This window comes from Mizuhopecten yessoensis, unplaced genomic scaffold (assembly GCF_002113885.1).
Source record: "Mizuhopecten yessoensis strain PY_sf001 unplaced genomic scaffold, ASM211388v2 scaffold5503, whole genome shotgun sequence".
Lineage (NCBI taxonomy): Eukaryota > Metazoa > Mollusca > Bivalvia > Pectinida > Pectinidae > Mizuhopecten > Mizuhopecten yessoensis.
This window is the reverse complement of record NW_018406081.1, coordinates 269,039-287,589: the sequence shown is the minus strand read 5'-3', so window position 1 is coordinate 287,589 and position 18,551 is coordinate 269,039. Positions and strand designations below refer to the sequence as shown.

Here is an 18,551-nt window from a genome sequence, read left to right as displayed (position 1 = left end):
CTTGGTTTCATTAATGCGATGCATGCGTTCCATGATGTTGTATTGCACTCATTGATCTACCAGTTATGTTGAATGATTTCTCTTTTAATATCAATTACTCACAAATACTTCATATATTTCAATCATACAAACAACTGCTCATTCAATGTGTGACGGGCGTATTATATACCGCTCGCGGTAACCTTGTTGTTCTGTGTTATATGTACATCTCATTTTTTTTCTTTTTAGGTCGGAGAAAAGGCGGCAGACACGACCCTAGAAACAATGAGTACACAGGATTCTGGAATAGGAAAGGAAATATCGGAGATCCTTAGTAGCAAATCTGGAATGGAGATGGCTGTCATTAGGAAAGGTCAGTCTAGAAAATAAATGTTCATGTGCGGTTACAGACAATGGAGAACTTGTTTTAGCTAAAATTGTTAAAACCATTCATTTGATACATCAGATAATGGTGGCAGTAAACCTTGGAAACAGTGAACTAACACATGTATAGTAAATACAGCTTTTGTTTGCTTATTAATGGTTAGTCCAACAACCCAATAATGTCATTTAGTCCATTAAAATTTAAATAGGGTTTTTATTGGTAACTAAAAGGGCATTCAAGTACTAGAGTAATGGTGTTGTAGTACAGTAACCATAGATACAGTACTACAGTAATGGTATTGTAGTACAGCCACCATGGATACAGTACTACAGTAATGGTATTGTAGTACAGTAATCATGGATACAGTACTACAGTAATGGTATTGTAGTACAGTAACTATAGATAAAGTACTTCAGTAATGGTATTGTAGTACAGTAACCATGGATACAGTACTACAGTAATGGTATTGTAGAACAGTAACAATAGATACAGTACTACAGTAATGGTATTGTAGTACAGTAATCATATTATAATACAGTTACCATGGATACTGCTTTATAGAAACCATGGAAACAGTACTAAAATGATCATTATATTTTACCATGGAAATTACAATACTGAGTAACCAAGAATACAGTACTACAGTAATCGTATTGTAATACATTTACCATGGATACAGTACTACAGTAATCATATTGTAATACAGTTACCATGGATACTGCTAAATAGTAACCATGGAAACAGTACTGAAATGATCATTATATTTTAGTAGAGTTACCATGGATATTACAATACAGTAACCAAGAATACAGTGCTACAGTAATCGTGTTGTAGTACAGTTACCATGGATACTGAAATAATGCACCATGTATCATTGGATAGTGATACATTTCCTTGGTTACCTTTCTTTAAATTCATCTATTTTTATGTTGAAGTGTTTAACCAGTATTACTTCATTATACATCAGGGTTTTTTTCTGTTTCAGGTCAACATCGACCAAAACAAGGCTGGCCAAAGCATTCCTTATCACCTGTCAAGTCGGCAGGGTCTCTCTGTCCTTCTGGGCTGTCCACTCCAAAGGGACCAGAGAATGATAAAGGTATTTGCTTCACATTTTATCAACATTACTTTTCAGTGTTTTATAGACTTTTTAACATCATTTGACTGACAATACAGGTTTTAAGTCATTTATAAATTTGCAGACCCATATACTGCTCAAAGTTTTACCGTTATAAACTCCGTGTCTTCAATTGAATCCCTTGTTAGGATAAAATGAGTGTCAAGGTATCTGAATGGAGTTTATAATATACAGTGAGAACCTCTTTAATTCCAGTGATGACTGTTTTTATCGCTACATGACAAATTAAGGTCATTGAGGAGATCGATGTAACATTTAGTTCATACAAAAGTTAATTGTAAATTCTTAAATAGTGTTAGGTTTGTCCTCACAAGTGACTTCATTCTTGAAAGGATCTTGATAAAACTTCATTTATTGGTCAATTAGTATGAAAATATTTCGGGACAAATTTTAATTTCACTTGTTTATTACAAAATTAAGGTTTTTCAATGTATATTTGTCTATTAGAATTGGATCTTTTTACACCAAAAACGAGACGTAATAGTAAGTGGTTGTTATTTGAGATTTGTGAGTTTGTTGTAACTGTAGGATGGTTTGTTTGTGAGTGAATGCTTTTATCAAAAGTTGGATTGAATTTCGAGTTTATTTCTTTTTTAATCTTTTAAGTTGGGTTTAATTTATTGGTTATTAATTTTAGTTACAACTAACTCCACATTATATGCATGTGTTGCATGATGAAGTGTTTTGCCTCTGATTTTTTTTTACAGGCATGATGAAAAAATATTCTGAAAAAATCAGAATCCACTCTATTGATGTGTTTATAAAGTAAAGATTGCAGTTTTTAAAAGACAAAAAAGTACAACAATATAAGATCTCAAACAAAATTATGTTTAATGTAACAAGGGAGATAACACTGCACAAAACCCATTCTCCAGAAAATGGTTAGTTGGCATTTGTTTATGAAATAATTGTTAAAACCACAAAACTTAAAGTAGGGTGGAGGTGGGGAATCATAGCTTAACTCAGGGGAAACAGAATTAAACAGGAAATAGCTTTTGCAGTGGTTGTTTAAAATTTAATAGTTTGATTAGCAAAATTTAAGTTTGATTGGTTTTGGAATGTGATTTGCAAGAATTATTTGAATGATTTGTGAAATATTTTACATTTTAAAATCTAACACATGCTAAAAATTGTCTCCTACATGCATTAAAAAAGGCACCCCTGCAGATCAGGGATTGAGAAAAGAATGCACCTGCTGTTACCCACTGCATGTATCATAAGAGGCGACTAATGCGTAAGCCCCTGCAAAATTTGGGGTTTGCTTTCGTGCCCTCTACTATTTAGGGATACAAAAGCGACTAAATCTGCTGAACCAAGTGAAATAGGTTGGATTTTTATATTTCTCTCTTCTAACTACCTTTTATATCCGAACGCCTTGCTTGGCAATACCTCACTTTTGGCTTTAATGTTGAACATTCGCCCAGGTGAGGAAGACAATGGGTTCTGTCCCCAGGCCTGGACATACAAAAGTCCTTTAAAATGGTAGTTGTTATTCCCTGCTTAATAATGCTCAGCATTAAAGGTAAGGGCAACAACTGGTTCACCCGTTGTCAGTATAATGTGACCGGGTGGAATGCTGTGCTTGGGGCCTTCGGCATGGTATTACAGTGAGATAGCACTATAAAGTCGGCATTAAATCTGTGCTATCACAAGGAGGCAATTACATCAACATATCCTGTCATGCATGCTTGCACAACCCACATGGAGGCACATCCTTAAATTACCTTAGCTGTTAATATGATGTTAAACATGATAAAATTAAACCAAACCAAAGCATTAAAAAAGGAAAAAAATAATCAAAGTGTGTGAAACAATGTTTTTATAAATTAAGTGAAGTACATATATACAAAACTGACTGTAAGTCTGATTTTTTCAAGATGCAGATGTAGGCAACTCAAATAATGTAGTGTGAAATACTGTTTAATCTTTGTCCCAGAAAACTGGCAGCGTTTTTTCAAGACGTCCACAGCCCAGGAGAGGAAAAGAATGGAGATGGTGAAGCGAGATTTTGATACAGGGAAGGTCAAACAGAGCAACGGCCCGGCCGTCATCCAGTACATCGCCTCTGACCTGCCCCTACTGCCGGGCGAGGCTGGACTTCGCCTCCTCCACACAGTCAGGGTGGGCAACAAGGCAAGTATAAACTTAGAGATCGAACTTAACGACAATGGTATCTTTACACTATTTTTATACGACCGTCAAATTTGACGGTAGTATTATGGTATGGCGTTGTCCGGCCGGCCATCCAGCGTAAACTGTGTTTGTCTGGCAATCTCCTCGACAATTTTTCCAAAAGTTATTGCCCTTTGTTCATTTCAGTATTTGAATTTTGTCCAGAGATCTCCTCCTACATTTTTCGACCGATCTCTTTGACACTTGGTATACATTATAATCATGATATGAAGTTGTGTCTCCCTTAAAAGAATTTTGATTCGACAATTTTTCCAAAAGTTATTGCCCTTTGTTCATTTCAGTATTTGAATTTTGTCCAGAGATCTCCTCCTACATTTTTCGACGGATCTCTTTGACACTTGGTATACATTATAATCATGATATGAAGTTGTGTCTCCCTTAAAAGAATTTTGATTCGACAATTTTTCCAAAAGTTATTGCCCTTTGTTCATTTCAGTATTTGAATTTTGTCCAGAGATCTCCTCCTACATTTTTCAACGGATCTCTTTGAAACTTGGTATACTTTATAATCATCATATGAAGTTGTGTCTCCTTAAAAGAATTTTGATTCGACGATTTTTGCAAAATTTATTGCCTTTTGTTCATTTCAGTATTTGATTTTTTTTGTCCGAAGATTCTCTCCTACATTTTTTATAGTATATCAGCTAACCACTCTTAGAATGATGCAGATCTTATTTCAATGTAAGAAAGTATAAAACACTATATGGCATTTGACGGGCGTATTTTGTTCCGCCCCGCGGTAATCTTGTTTAAATATTATTTATCTTATATATTCTCAATTCAGTTATCTAACATACATGTATGTATCAAATCATTGTAATGCTCATTATATTAAAGTTCTGGCCCGGAGATCATGAAATGATCTTAAGTCTTAAATTGTCTCAAATTTGGACTTGACCAATCACAGATAGCGTAATGAAAAGTGACGTCATATGTGATTGGCTTAGAAAAACTTAAGTCTTGGATATTTCATGATCCTGGGGCCTGGTTTATGTACGATTGCAAACAACACAGGTTCAAGTTCCACAAAAATGTATACATAAGACCTTTTTGAAGATCTGGTTGTCAAGGTTTCGAGGTTACACAGGGTCAATATTGAACTCTGTTTTAATTGTTTTGTCAGTAATGTTTGACTGTTGTTTGGCGTTTCTGTCAGGGTCCAACGATTGATTACGACGGGCGCCACCGAGTGGAGTCCATTCCTGGCAAACTGATGGTGCAGACAAAAAATGAGTAAGTGTGCTGTGATAACAGATGTCTATTGTGTATAGAAAGTTTACCTAAACTGTAAATAAAGTGCAGGGATTGCATGTCTTGCTTGAGGTTATGTGTCTGTATAAGTCTCTAGTCCATCGGGCATAGCTACTAAGTAGGTACAGTTAAGCGATGGAAATGTTTGAATAGGTTTTCTAAAACCCATAGTTGTTAGTTGTGTAAAAAAAAAATCCATACTCCATTCTTCCACATTGTAGTGGTCAATTTGGAGCAAATCTCCCAACTTGAATTAAGGAGACTTGCTGTCTTTTACTCCAAGCTGCTACATAAGCAATCCAGATTTGTGTCCCCAATAGATACATGAAGGCAGAGCATGATAATCAGTTTATTGTATTGAAATTTAGGCAATTGCTTCTTATTTGATCATTAAACTTGGTAAAAATGTTTCAGTCATGATCCCTGTTCTAGTGTTGTTCTGGCTTCCTTGAAAAGCTAAATTGTAATCAGTCTAGATCTTAGAACATCAATGTTCAATAAATCAACTGTGTGTGTGAAGTCGTAATTTTTGGGCAATTCAAAATCCAAAATGGTGGTACTGTTGTTTGACTGTTGTTTGAAATAGAGGTTTTGGAAAAAAAATGAAAAACTTCTGAAATTTTGATCAAAATAAAAATAAAGAGATAAAAAAAAATGTCCTTAACACAATGTTGGAGAGGTTGAATAATTTTGAGGATGTTTTTGGATCACTAAACTGGGATTGTTGGATACTGTATAGATTACACATCAATCCACAGTGTATGGTGTAATGTTGTATTGGTGAACCATGTGTGTCTAACATTCATCTTTCAGGGACACTGGGAAATCCAATTTTGGGATCCTTCAAATGCAATGGACAACTGGAGTGCCTGTGGCTACATCTGTTGAGGACTACCTGCAGTATCGTCAAATGGCATCGGGGCAATCAGAGCGTAGCCAATCACATTGTACAAAGTCATGTGACACCCTTACAGAGAAATCGTACGCATCTGCAGGGTTGCTGCCTAACCTTCAGAGTTTGAAACATTCAAAGAAAAAGTAAGCAACATTTACTCATTCACCCCTGAGGACACATTTGAACTCTTCCAGTTCAAATGTTGGATTAGTTCATTATGAAATTTCAGGGGTGAATGAGTTAAGATATATATTACCTTTAACAATAGAATAAATAAAAATTATCTAGTACTCTATAGCTAGGTGCAGTGTAGGTATTTAAGCTGAGAACCAGATGGAGATGCATTTCAGTGAAATCTGCATAAACAATCTAGGGTTCGCCCACATCTTTTCACTACCATAAGATGTTCTTTTTTTTCAGCTGCCTTATTCGTAATTTTATCATATTTTTATCCATCTCAGCCAATATCATATGCTATATATCCCAGGGCTACAATAATACACCTATCTCACGGTACGATAATATTGTGGAACACATGTCTGCTCAAAAGGTCAACTTTATAATGATAGAGTGTGGGACTTTATGGAGTTTTGTCATGTACGTAGTAAATACTGTCAAAATATAGTTTTGTTCTTTCGGAGAGTGGAGGATTCAAAAACAATAAGTACACACTTAAAGTTTAATAAACAAAAAATAAACTATAATTTCAGTACCCTTAGTGTATCGCTAAAAAAGGCAAACAAAACAATTTGATTGGTACACAAGATAGTATCATGATACGATATAGTACGATACACCATTGAAACCCTATAATGTATCACTGATTAATCTAACATTAAAAGTTTATGAGTCACAGCAGTGTCTCTTTAAAGTATTTAAGAATGTTGAAAGTTATAGACTTTTGCTATCAGGAGTAAAGAACTTTTTATCCATTTTATCTCAAAATTGTAATTTAAATTACCTGACATCTTGTCTTAATCCAACTGAATATTGAAAACCAAACTGATGCTTTAAATCCTTTACTTGTAGATTATACATGGTTTTAGTCAGCTGTGTCCGATGAAAAATGTTTTAAATTGAAAATTTTCTTAAGGAATATTCATAAACCTTAAATGGATTTGATAATCAGTAGGATAATTAGCATGTCTGCTTTATCATAATCTCGATTAACTGGCGTTTGACTATTCATAGGAAAAAACATGTCAAGGAGACCCAATTAAATTTGCCCCGGCTACACTCACGGACAACCTCCCACAGCCATGATTACCAGTGGGAACGTCCCCTACCTCCACCGCCCGTCCGCAAATCTTCATCACAGTCCTCTGATGTCAAGAAACAGCACGATCATTACTGTAAATACTATGACCTCACCAAGAAAAAGATGCAACAGTACACTTCCGTAAGTAAATTCTTCAGCAAAATCTTATTTATGTTGTCAATATTTTGATATATATTTGATAGTTTTTTGTTTGTAATTGTAATATTTGGTTAGTTTGGTTCCAAAATTTAAGATAAGAGATTTGATCTTGCTTGTTTGAGCTGTAAGTTCTGAACTACAGATGAGATTTTATAAGATTTTACAAACGCATGTATCACCCTGTAGATGATGTGATACAAAAATGTGATTGACCCTTTCCAAAACCCCTACCCCATTTTGATTACAGACAATTTGATGTCAGTGATTAAAACAAAACTACTCTATATTTGATCTGTTTTGAACAGTAGTGAAGATAACTAAGCATTTCGTATTAATCAGTCACTCCTTTAGTGAAAAAACTTAAGTTTATATTCAAATAATTTAACAGACATAGTCTCTTTTAACAGTTTGTAGTTATAGTAATATTTTGTTGTTTCTAACCATTTATTTTCTGCTTTTTTCATTTGACTTATCTTTCTGTCAAATTTACCGCAGATTTCTCGCTATCTGAGTAACATTGATTTGTTAGCCGACTTAGCGTCCACAGGTTTGTGACAGGAATGCCCTAGCCAGCCTTCAATATATAAACTGATAGTACACCTTATATATCCTGTAGGCTAGAAATGTAGCAAGCTCCAATTTCTTGAGACAAAGAGCAACTTTAAGCTCTAGATTTATAAACAAAATATTTTGAAAAACTTTGGCGATCAATATTCAAATCCCTCAGGAGTATTTAATAAAAAATGTAAAATGCCTTCTTGAAAATGGAGCCTTTATTAATTTTAATTGTCTCATAAGCTTACCAAAGTGTTAAATGAAATGTAAGAGCAAAGCTTTAACAGTTGCATTGTTAGCTCACCTGCCCGAAAGGCAAGTGAGCTTATGTTATGGTGCGGAGTCCGTCGTCCGTCCGTCCGTCTGTCCGGCGTCAACTTTTTGCTTTAAACAACTTCTTTTCGGTAACCAAAAGGCCTAGGAAGATGATATTTGGCCAGTAGCATGCTGGGATCAAGGGCTACCAAGTTTGTTCAAATAAATGACCTTGACCCACTTTCAAGGTCACAGGGGTCAAATATGTTAAAATCTTCAAACAACTTCTTCTCAATAACCAAAAGGCCCAGGGTACTGATATTGGGCCTGTAGCATGCTGGGATGAAGGGCTACCAAGTTTGTTCAAATGAATGACCTTGACCCACTTTCAAGGTCACTGGGGTCAGATGTCTTAAAATCTTCAAACAACTTCTTCTCAATAACCAAAAGGCCCAGGGTACTGATATTGGGCCTGTAGCATGCTGGGATGAAGGACTATCAAGTTTGTTCAACTGAATGACCTTGACCAATTTTCAAGGTCACAGTGGTCAAGTGTCGTAAAATCTTCAAGCGACTTATTTTCAATAAGCAAAAGGGCCAGGGTACTGAAATTTGGCCTGTAGCATGCTGGGATGAAGGACTACCATGTTAGTTCAAATGAATGACCTTGATCCACTTTCAATCTAATGTCCTTGTTCGACAACAAGGTCAGAGGCGTCATATGTTTAAATCTTTTAATAGGTTCTTATGAAATCTTAAGATTACAAGTGTTAGATTAATAACAGGTGAGCGATGCAGGCCCATTGGGCCTCTTGTTCAATAGTATTGGACATCTCAAATTTTGGGCTTTTGGATGCCATTATAATGGTTAAAATTATAAAAGGAAGTTTGCCGCTGGTAGATAATGCTGTCGTGTATCAACAGACACTCTGGTAAGCTCATAAGACATACACATGCAGGTGAAGGATGCACATTGCTTGTATTATACTTTTAAGGTTTTCCTGGTAAAACCCCCCCAACAATTTTCATATTTAATACTTATCATTACTTTTATATACATATCTCGCATCTCATGTACCAATGTAAAAGGTGTGGAATCCCGTTAACCCCATCGGATGACCCAATTGCCCTACCTGTAAGCATGAGTTTGGTTTGATTTGATCATGCTTTATGTCCTATCAACAGCTATTGATGGAAACAAATATGACACAGAGATTATCATGTCCCCAAATAGGCATTTCCTAAATTGAAATATCTCCAGGTAAACAGATAATCAATCATTTGCCAAGTTTTGTTAGCTAAAACAGAACTGCAATAATCGAAAAGTGATTGACTTTGTATAGTTATCACAGCTCGTTCGAATGAATGACATTTTGGAAAACTTGTTGATAGTCACTAACATGTACAAACCTACATTTTGTGGGCGAAAGTTTTCACTTTAGCGAATCTGTGCATTCTGGCATTCTGGGATTGAAACGCAGTAAAGTAGTATTAATCTAGAATTTACGTTCAAATTACATTATTTGCATCCGAAATGACAATTAATTGATCAGACTATAAATGAAAAATGTAAAAAGTATTTATTCTTGGTAAAAAGTATTTATTCTTGGTATAATAACTGTCTTTGTATGATCATTTTGAGTAGGAAGCATATTAAATGATGTACTTGTCATTACTTTGCCTGCTAGAGTGAAACCAACACCAAACAACTGGGTGGTAACGGTTGCCAACATTTCAGTATTTGCTTTAATTTCTTGCTTTCTTGCAGCAAAGAATAATCTGGCATTATTGCATTCATTTTTAGCTACCTGGCCCAAAGGGCCATGTGAGCTTATGCCGTACTGCGGCTTCTGTCGTCCGTCCGTCAACTTTTTCTTTTGAACGACTTCTTCTGAAGAACTGTAGGAGCTAAGGTCATGATATTTGGTCAGTAGGTACCTGGGATGGAGTGCTATAAAGTTTCCTCATTAAAATGATCTTGACCTACTTTCAAGGTCACAGCGGTCAAATATGTTAAAAATTTCAAACAACAATATCATAAGAACCGTTTGAACTAGAGTCATGATACTTGGGTATGTTATGTAGACTAGCAGTGCAAATATTATTTTAGTTACAGTTATTAGGTCAAAGGTCAACTTAAAATGCTAGTTGGGGGGGTAAAATGTCAACTTTGGTTAAAAGCTTTAACAATCTTCTTCTCAAGTTCCATTAGGCCCAGGGTCATGATATTTGGCCAGTAAGTACCTGGGATGTAGTGCTATACAATTTCCTCATTAAAAAGACCTAGACCTGCTTTGAAGGTCACAGGGGTCAAATATGTTAAAAACTTCACACAACAATTTCCTAAGAACCATTTGGACTAGAGTCATGATACCTGGGTATGTTATGTAGACCAGCAGTGCAAATCTTTTTCTCAATTACAGTAATGAGGTTGAAGGTCAACTTTAAGTGCAAATCGGGGTCAAATGTCAACATGGGTCAAAGGCTTTAACAATCTTTTCAAATTCCATAAGGCTCAGGGTCATGATATTTGGCCAGTAAGTACCTGGGATGGAGTGCTCTAAAGTTTACTCATTAAAATTACCTTGACCTACTTTCAAGGTCACAGCGGTCAAATATGTTAAAAAATTCAAACAACAATATCCTAAGAACCATTTGGACTAGAGTCATGATACTTGGGTATGTTATGTAGACCAGCTGTGTGAATTATTTGCATTAGTACAGTAATGAGGTCAAAGGTCAACTTTAAGTGCAAGACGGGAGTCAAAGGTCAATATGGGTTAAAAGCTTTAAAATTTCAGGTTTCAAACAACAATATCTTCAGAACCGTTTAAGAGATGTTAAAATGTATTGTGTTCTAGTTACCAAATTTGGTCTTAAGTTACCTATATGTCAGTTGCATGTTACAAAAGAAACAGGTGAGCGATTCAGGCACTCGGGGCCTCTTGTTGAAATACAGATCTATTTAATTATTATGACCATGTATAGGAATATTAGCTACTCTTTTTGTAAAAAGCGTCCCCCCCCATCTCTCTCTCTCTCTCTCTCTCTCTCTCTCTCTATATATATATATATATATATCTCTCTCTCTCTGAAATCTTAATTTCTACATTAAACGAATGGCTTTTATATCGATTAGTTACAAAGATACGTTTTTAAAGTAAGGTTTTCTTAAGCGATTGTAATTCAGAAATGGTGGAAGTTACCCCTACTTTAGCCAATGCTATAGTGTTTATATCTATGTATGATGAATTTATTACTAATCATTTCCTGCATGATATAGTTATACTGTCACTATATGTACACTGTATGGTAGAAAACACGCACGCGACTCCAGAACCTTCGGTTTAAAATAAGCATGTTAATTGTTGATAGAAAATTGCTTTAATTGGTTGTTGGTTGTTGGATGTTTTATGAATATTGAAAATTACTTAATTGTTGAAGTTTTATAACAATCTTGAAAAAAGTGATTGCATCTATAGGGCTAATTAACGAAAACACCAACTCAGATTATAAATTGATAGCATTCTGTCATTTTGTAAATGGGAAAATAGAGCTGTTTATTTAAAATCAGTTTGATAACATAACATGGAAACCTGTCTTCCAATGTAACTAAAAATAATACATTATAATTAGAAACAGAATCGGCTCAAAAAGTCTTGCCCTCGAATTGAGATTTCTCAGTTTACATAACTTGGGGTGCTAGTTTCTGCAGCATGTTTCAATTTCTCCGGGTCTAAACCTTTGCTGTTTTGTTAATATTTGCGAGGTTTATAATGTTAATTGTCAATGTCTTTATGAATATGCAACAAACATACGTGTTTTATTTCGGGTATGTTCTTTCACACATTTGTATTGTTTTTCCCCAATTTTCATAATGTCCTTTACCTTTTTTTCAGTCAAAAACAAAAGACTTGTTGCTACCCGAGGTTGTCATCCGAAATGCTCTCGGCGCTTCACCGAAGTTACAGAAATCCTTGACAAAGTTAAGTAGAGGACACAGCGTCCTTCTGCCTCCAATAACACTGAACCAACTCATCCACGTGTCAAACACCTAGAAAATGAGGGCATCATTGTGTCAACCAAAAGGATCATCAGCTCATCCACGTGTCAAACACCTAGAAAATGAGTGCATCATTGTGTCAACCAAAAAGATCACCAGCTCATCCACGTGTCAACGTACATTTTGTGTTAGATTACAGTTGATCCACGTGTAATCCACATGGAGAATCACCTCATCCACTAGTCAACCACATAGGAAGTGGAAAGTGTGTGGAATCGGTAGATCTGTCTTCTTGTGGTGATGCGTCCATTTTCATTAGCTATATCAAAGTAGTTGTTTTTGTGTAAGAAATTAATATCCAACCACTGTTGGCTGTAGTTATTCATGTGGTCTAAATGAATTTGTAAAGAACATGTTACATCAAATATGTAGAAGGAGTCGTTACGAAAATGTAAATATCTACAAAAAATGACTTCAATCTGCCAATAAACAGCTGATCAAATATCATTGACACCAGCAGAGTGTTGACCCTTTCACCCCTATGTAACTTAAGTAGACTCTATCATGCATTGATCTGGAGGAGTCCATTTTGGTCTACAGTGGTGAAAGGGTTAATAGAACAGGATAAAATGATATTGTGAAGAAAGAAGGTTGTCTCTTTAAATGGAATGAAAATATCAAGTAATCAATGCAGGCATACAAATTGTGTGCAGACAATACCAGGAATATTCTTTCAAGGATTACAACTTAATTCGGTGAAGGAGCTGTCCAGACCTTACTGAAAACAACTTTTTTAGATATGAACTTACCTAGTTTAATACCCCTAGAGTTCCGAAAACTTTAGAAATGGTCCCTCAAAGGATATTAACTTTTAACTTACTCCACTAAAACAGATTTCAACTTTCTTACTAAAACATACCATATTTCATCTTACTCCTTAATTTCTGGTGTCCAGGCAGTTTTTATTATCAGGAGAATAGGTTCTTTCTTCATAGCATGTGTTTTCGCTTTTATTGTACAATTAAATGCCTGTCTTAAAGCAGATTTCGGTTATGATGTTTCCGCGACCACCTCCTTTCATCGAACTGAACTGAACTAAAAGCTGATCAGTAGCAAGAAAACTGCAGGATTTGTTTGAAACCTTATTAAAATAGTGACCTTAACAATTTGCAATGTCAAACCGTAATTACTATTTAGAGTTTTATATGTTTTGATAAGTTTGGGCTAATGCTGGACATTAAGCTTTATAATAAAATTGACGTGGTCTTAGACGAATTCTCAAGTCTTCCATGCTACAGTGTTAAGATAAAACTGGTAGGTCAAAGGTGCACGTTCCTAGACAGATATAGGCAACGTGTTTGTTCACGATTCCTGTAGCTTACCTCTAACTTGAGCAAGTTTCCAATATTATTCTGTAAGTTCTTTTGGCGAATATTGTGCTGAAAGAAGGGACCTTTTTCATAACAACGATTCTTGACTTTTGTTCTGTGCAATTAATTATACATGCGTCCATTTTACTTCTGTGATAATTTGATAATGTTGAAGCTAAGATCGATATGTTATGAAGATCATGTATTCTGATAACCTGAAGTATTGTTTCATTCTGTGTAATGAACATTGTTTTTTATTTGTTTTGTTAAGTTTCACAACGTTAATAACAAAATGTGATAAATTGTCCATTGTATATTCAAAAAACTATTTACTTACGATATTTCATTACTAATCTTTTTATAGATGTGTTTTAATGAATATGCAATGTTCATTTTGTTACTAAAATATGAAGACTTTTGGAAATGTGTGAATATTATTTAAATCATGATCATATTTAAGTCACTGTATAAAGTTTTACTTAAAATCGCTTCGTTTCAATTTAGTCTAATAAAATAACGTAATAAGAATTGATCAAATGAATACTTGTTTACAAGTAACGGTAGATAGTTTGATATGATATTGTATTTATAGTAATGTAAATAAAGTATTTCCTGACAAATCAGTTGTGTTTATGATGGCTTTGTAACTAAATTACACTTGTATACAATGTATCCCATAGAACACAGCTGTCTGAACAGTTTTAACAGTATTCTTTTTAAGGATTGTGTGCTTACAATAAAATCTATGAAGTGCCGCCGAACCAATAACATGTGGTTGAAATGTTTTAATTCCCCCCCCCCCCCTTAAACGCCGAATAGGTAAGATGGACAAACTATACCACATTGTGAACATATAGAAAACTAACCCACATCTTCAACAAACAAAGAAAAAGTATACTGCGACGTCAACACACAAAAAAGCCGAATAGATCGAAGGATCAATACACAAAGACAAAATATACCACAGCGTCAACACACAAAAACAAGTCATAACTCAAACTGATACTAATGCTAACAAGTGATTTTAACACTAAAGGGATTTTAACTCAACTACACGAAGTACCTGTGAGCGTTTATGTCGGGGCATTCGTTGTTTTGGTACTTTCCAATATTTTTTGAATTTGGCGTGAAGCTTCCTAAAAAAGGGGTCTTTCAAATTCATTCAGATAAATGACCTTGACCAACGGACCTGGTTTTTGCATTTATTAGCTCACCTGCCCGAAGCGCAAGTGAGCTTATGCCGTGGCACAGCCAGTGAGGTTGGTTCGACCCCTAATGCCAGGGGGGCGGGGCCCTGAAGGGGAACTTAGCTAAATTTGCTTTAAAATGCATACCTTGCTTAACGCCAGAGAGGAATTCAACCAAATTTAGTCTGAAGTATCACTAGGGTAGGGCAATCATTTTTTAAATAAGTGAGGTTGGTTCGACTCCAGAGTCCAGGGGGGCGGGGCCCTGAAGGGGAACTTAGCTAAATTTGCTTTAAAATGCATATTCTGCTTAATGCCAGAGAGGATTTCAACCAAATTTAGTGTGAAGCATCACTAGGGAAGGGCAATCACTTCTTAAACAAAAATTCCACGGAAGTGGATGTGTCGCCTGTGCAGGAAGCTGGGAGATTACGAAGAAATAGATACACTTTTCATTTCAAGAAATAATGTTAAAAGTAAGTTTAAGTTTGATCGGCCCAAGGAAACTCAAGTTATCACACGAAAACAGATTTTCTATTTATAGTAACAGTGACCTTGACCTTTGACCTTCGGATCTGAAAAGCAATCCCAAGCAAGCACTTTTGGTAAGGAATCACTGCATGAAGTTTGAGTTTGATCGGCCCAAGGAAAGAAGATTTCAACCAAATTTGCGCTGAAACTTCATTGGGGTAGGGCACTCATTTCCTAAATAAATGAGACTTGTTCATCACCTGGGGCTAGGAAGAAATCATCCAAAACATAACATAATAAAATGAATAGGTTCAAGAAAGATGTTGCATTTTTCATTTATTTTGAACAGCAAGTTTACATATTAATGTAATTATAAAAGGTTTCAAAATGGTCTGCTTTGTATCAGTACTTGATTAAATATTTGATATGTATAAAGAATGTTTTAGTGAACAATAGTAAATGTATGTGTTAGTTTCACATTTCATAGTCACGTTTACCCTTGTTAAACCTGCACTTTCCAACTGAATTCATCATCAGGAGTGTCATAATAAATGTAGTTTTTATGACAACATTTGTTGCATAATACTGAAAGTCATCAGCAATTTAATGTTGGTGTCATTTCCAACTGGTCCTCATTCATGCATAGACAATCTCATCACAGGACATAATTGATCGCAAGAATTAATCTCATTACATCATATATTAGTCCATATCTGTATATCACACTTGATTTCTTAACAATAACAACATTCGTTTTAGCAACAGAACATGCATGTGTTTACTAACTGATCCTCATCCAGGCCCAGACAAAATTTATGACTCCATTTTTCACATGAAGGGCACTGGCTCCTCTGGTGCTTCCTTTCAGATTTGACAGGGTTGGAACAAAAGGGCAGGTCACATCTTTTCATCTTCACTTCGAGAGTTGTTGATGAAGAAATCAGACGCTGAAGTTCATGTTGTCTGTACGTATGCACATGGCACTGCCTCATCAGCCGTGGTGGAACATTCTTTGTCACAGCTTCTGCATTCTGAAGATTTAATTATTATGTAAAATGAATAGAGGAAAGGGTCGTTAAGTATGAAGACAAGTTTTAATGGTGAACTATCAATAATTCTGAAAATCGGATTATCAACCAAATTTATGCTTTTATTTTCATGGCTGGGGTATCCAACATAAGTAGGATTATTTCCCAGCTCTGTATGCATGACGCTTAATATTGGAGAATATGAAAAAAAGAAAATGCTGCTGTAAAGTGCTATCTATTTAGGCTACAAATAAATAGAATTGGCTATTTCGTATCTATATCACTGGCAACAATAAACATTATATATATGACATTACATTCCTTCCATGATATAATAAAGAAGTATATAATTTTGCTCTATTTGTTGAGATGTTAAAAATGCAACAGTTGCATTCTGCCCCTAATTCATGATGCCAAAGTATTTTACACATACTATGTTACGGTGGTATAATTACATCTAAAATTCAAAAATAAATTGCCAATACTTACCATCAGTACAAATACACCACAAGAGCTTCCATCTTCTGGCACAGAAGATTGTGTCTGACCTCTGGTCCACTTGATGGGGTTCTTGTTGTCCAAGAGGGAAAGTCGAGCATCCATGAATTTCCTGATTAAAAAACAACATAACAATTAGTAAGCAAGTACAGATTGAATTTAAAGAGAATGTTTTCTTATACACCAGCAAAACAATTCAATTTGAATATTTCCAAATGAAATATAAAGCTATGTTAAATTACATAAACTTTAATCAATTACCAGGTTATACCAGGTAACCTTGGTTAACAACATATGTAAAAAATGTGCAGAACAATTCTGATATGCATTACACATCAAAAATGCTTGTAAAATCTCTTTTTACCCTGTTTTACATGTACATTTGACAATTGATAAGTCTTTAAAACTTTATAAATAATGTATCATTAGTTTGACTTGGTCATCCTTTCATTTATGTTTTAAATGTAACACATTCAGAGGCATCTAAAATAGATTGCTGTAAAATATGAACTTAAATATATGTGAATAAGAAATCACCATATTATCAAACTTATACTCAAATAACTAAACTTACATCCAATGAAGGAAAAATGTTCTTGCTCTGGATTCACTTGGAACAGAATCAAGTATGGTGACCTCTCCAGTGATCATGGATGCCACAAGTAAAAACCAGTGTTGCTGATGGCAGATGGGCAAGAGAACATGACAGAAGTTCTCAAGAGGCACCTAAAAAAGAAAATCAACTTTGTCACAACTATACAGTAAAGCATGATGACATCTGATGAAGAAATACTCCAGAAAAGACTATGTCGAACATTTCTAGATAGATGTTCAAGATTTTCAACCTACCTTCATCAGATGGTCGACTATTCAAATCACCCTTTATAACTCACATTTGAATAAGAATGTCATACGCTTCGATCAAAAGTTACCATAAGTTAATAAACTTTTTACATGACTCCATCCAACAGATAAGATAAAAGATCAATCTTACATACAACCTATGAATGAAGAATGTATGATGTTGGACAACAAGAAACCCCTGGGATTGTTTCTTTTTATGATTTGCCTTATAGCTGAAGCCATATGCATGAATTTGGTATAGATATGATGGACTAAGAAAAAATATCATCAGTCTATTTTATCTTCCTAATTGTATTAACTTAAACATCACCACATAGGTTTTAAGCTCCTTATGTCTGTTATTTTATCAATTTTATGAATGAATGTACATGTATATTGAATAAACACTTACCTTGGGATACAGCCATGATTGGTATTTCTCAGTGTCCCACTTTAAGGCGAGAAAGTTGGGCAAGATGTGGCATGTGCGTGGATTTCTGTCATTGCACTCCTTGCTCAGTAAGCCCAAGTATGCATGTACCACCTAAAGATAATTCAAAAGTTATCGGTTGAATGCAAACAATATTTTTCAAGTTTTTTCTGGTATCGTTGATGATCTCTGGTCTGCATGAGACAGTTGACACCATATTTATTTTGTAAACCCATTCATAATGCGATTTCAGTGACCAATAAATAGTCTTAACAATCATTTAAAACTATTGTAAAAAACATACTGCATTTACATATGTATCAAGAAGGACATTTTACCTGATCATTTAGCCATGCCATGGGACGTAGAGTTCGAAGATCGTTTGGTGACAAGCTAACATTCCCCACATGGACATTTTCTCTTGGTATTGGCATTGGTTGTGTTGCTGCTGTGCTGAATGGGATAGGCCGTACAGTTTCCAAAAGAGCTGTGATGTCAGTCTTCTCATGGAAAGCAAATGTCAACACTGAGGCAGCCAGCTGCAATTTGTACTCATTTTCCATTAGATGAATATCCTTTTTGGCAGTGACGTACCAGGTTGTGTACAAGTCCCAGCACTCTGACAGGTCTGCTTCATGCTTCTGTTGGCATTC

At 35.2% G+C, this 18,551-nt stretch overlaps 3 protein-coding genes across 4 annotated transcripts in view; 1 reads left to right on the top strand and 2 right to left on the bottom strand.

Annotated features, from left to right (window-relative positions):
- Positions 1-14,171, top strand: part of LOC110450754 — a 105,627-nt gene extending 91,456 nt beyond the window's left edge. Inside the window, exons 47-54 of one of the 2 annotated variants that reach the window (XM_021498442.1) lie at positions 229-352; positions 1,350-1,463; positions 1,950-1,985; positions 3,439-3,635; positions 4,852-4,928; positions 5,760-5,984; positions 7,033-7,240; positions 11,968-14,171. In XM_021498442.1, the coding sequence (XP_021354117.1) occupies positions 229-352; positions 1,350-1,463; positions 1,950-1,985; positions 3,439-3,635; positions 4,852-4,928; positions 5,760-5,984; positions 7,033-7,240; positions 11,968-12,126 (1,140 nt within the window). In that variant the 3' untranslated portion in view covers positions 12,127-14,171. The remainder of the gene's footprint in view (positions 1-228; positions 353-1,349; positions 1,464-1,949; positions 1,986-3,438; positions 3,636-4,851; positions 4,929-5,759; positions 5,985-7,032; positions 7,241-11,967) is intronic. The other variant, XM_021498443.1, reaches the window with a different exon arrangement.
- A 1,326-nt stretch (positions 14,172-15,497) lies between these two features.
- Positions 15,498-17,343, bottom strand: LOC110450775. The gene is made up of 3 exons (XM_021498481.1): positions 17,200-17,343; positions 16,617-16,737; positions 15,498-16,130 (listed from the first exon to the last, which is right to left on the bottom strand). Exons 1-3 carry the CDS (start codon positions 17,274-17,276, stop codon positions 15,855-15,857), a joined length of 474 nt encoding a protein of 157 aa, XP_021354156.1. The 5' UTR covers positions 17,277-17,343; the 3' UTR covers positions 15,498-15,854.
- A 1,173-nt stretch (positions 17,344-18,516) lies between these two features.
- Positions 18,517-18,551, bottom strand: part of LOC110450770 (uncharacterized protein K02A2.6-like) — a 7,457-nt gene continuing 7,422 nt past the window's right edge. The window contains exon 2 of the mRNA XM_021498475.1: positions 18,517-18,551. This exon is cut by the window's right edge and continues 1,737 nt beyond it. The gene's annotated coding sequence lies outside the window, so the exon portion shown is untranslated.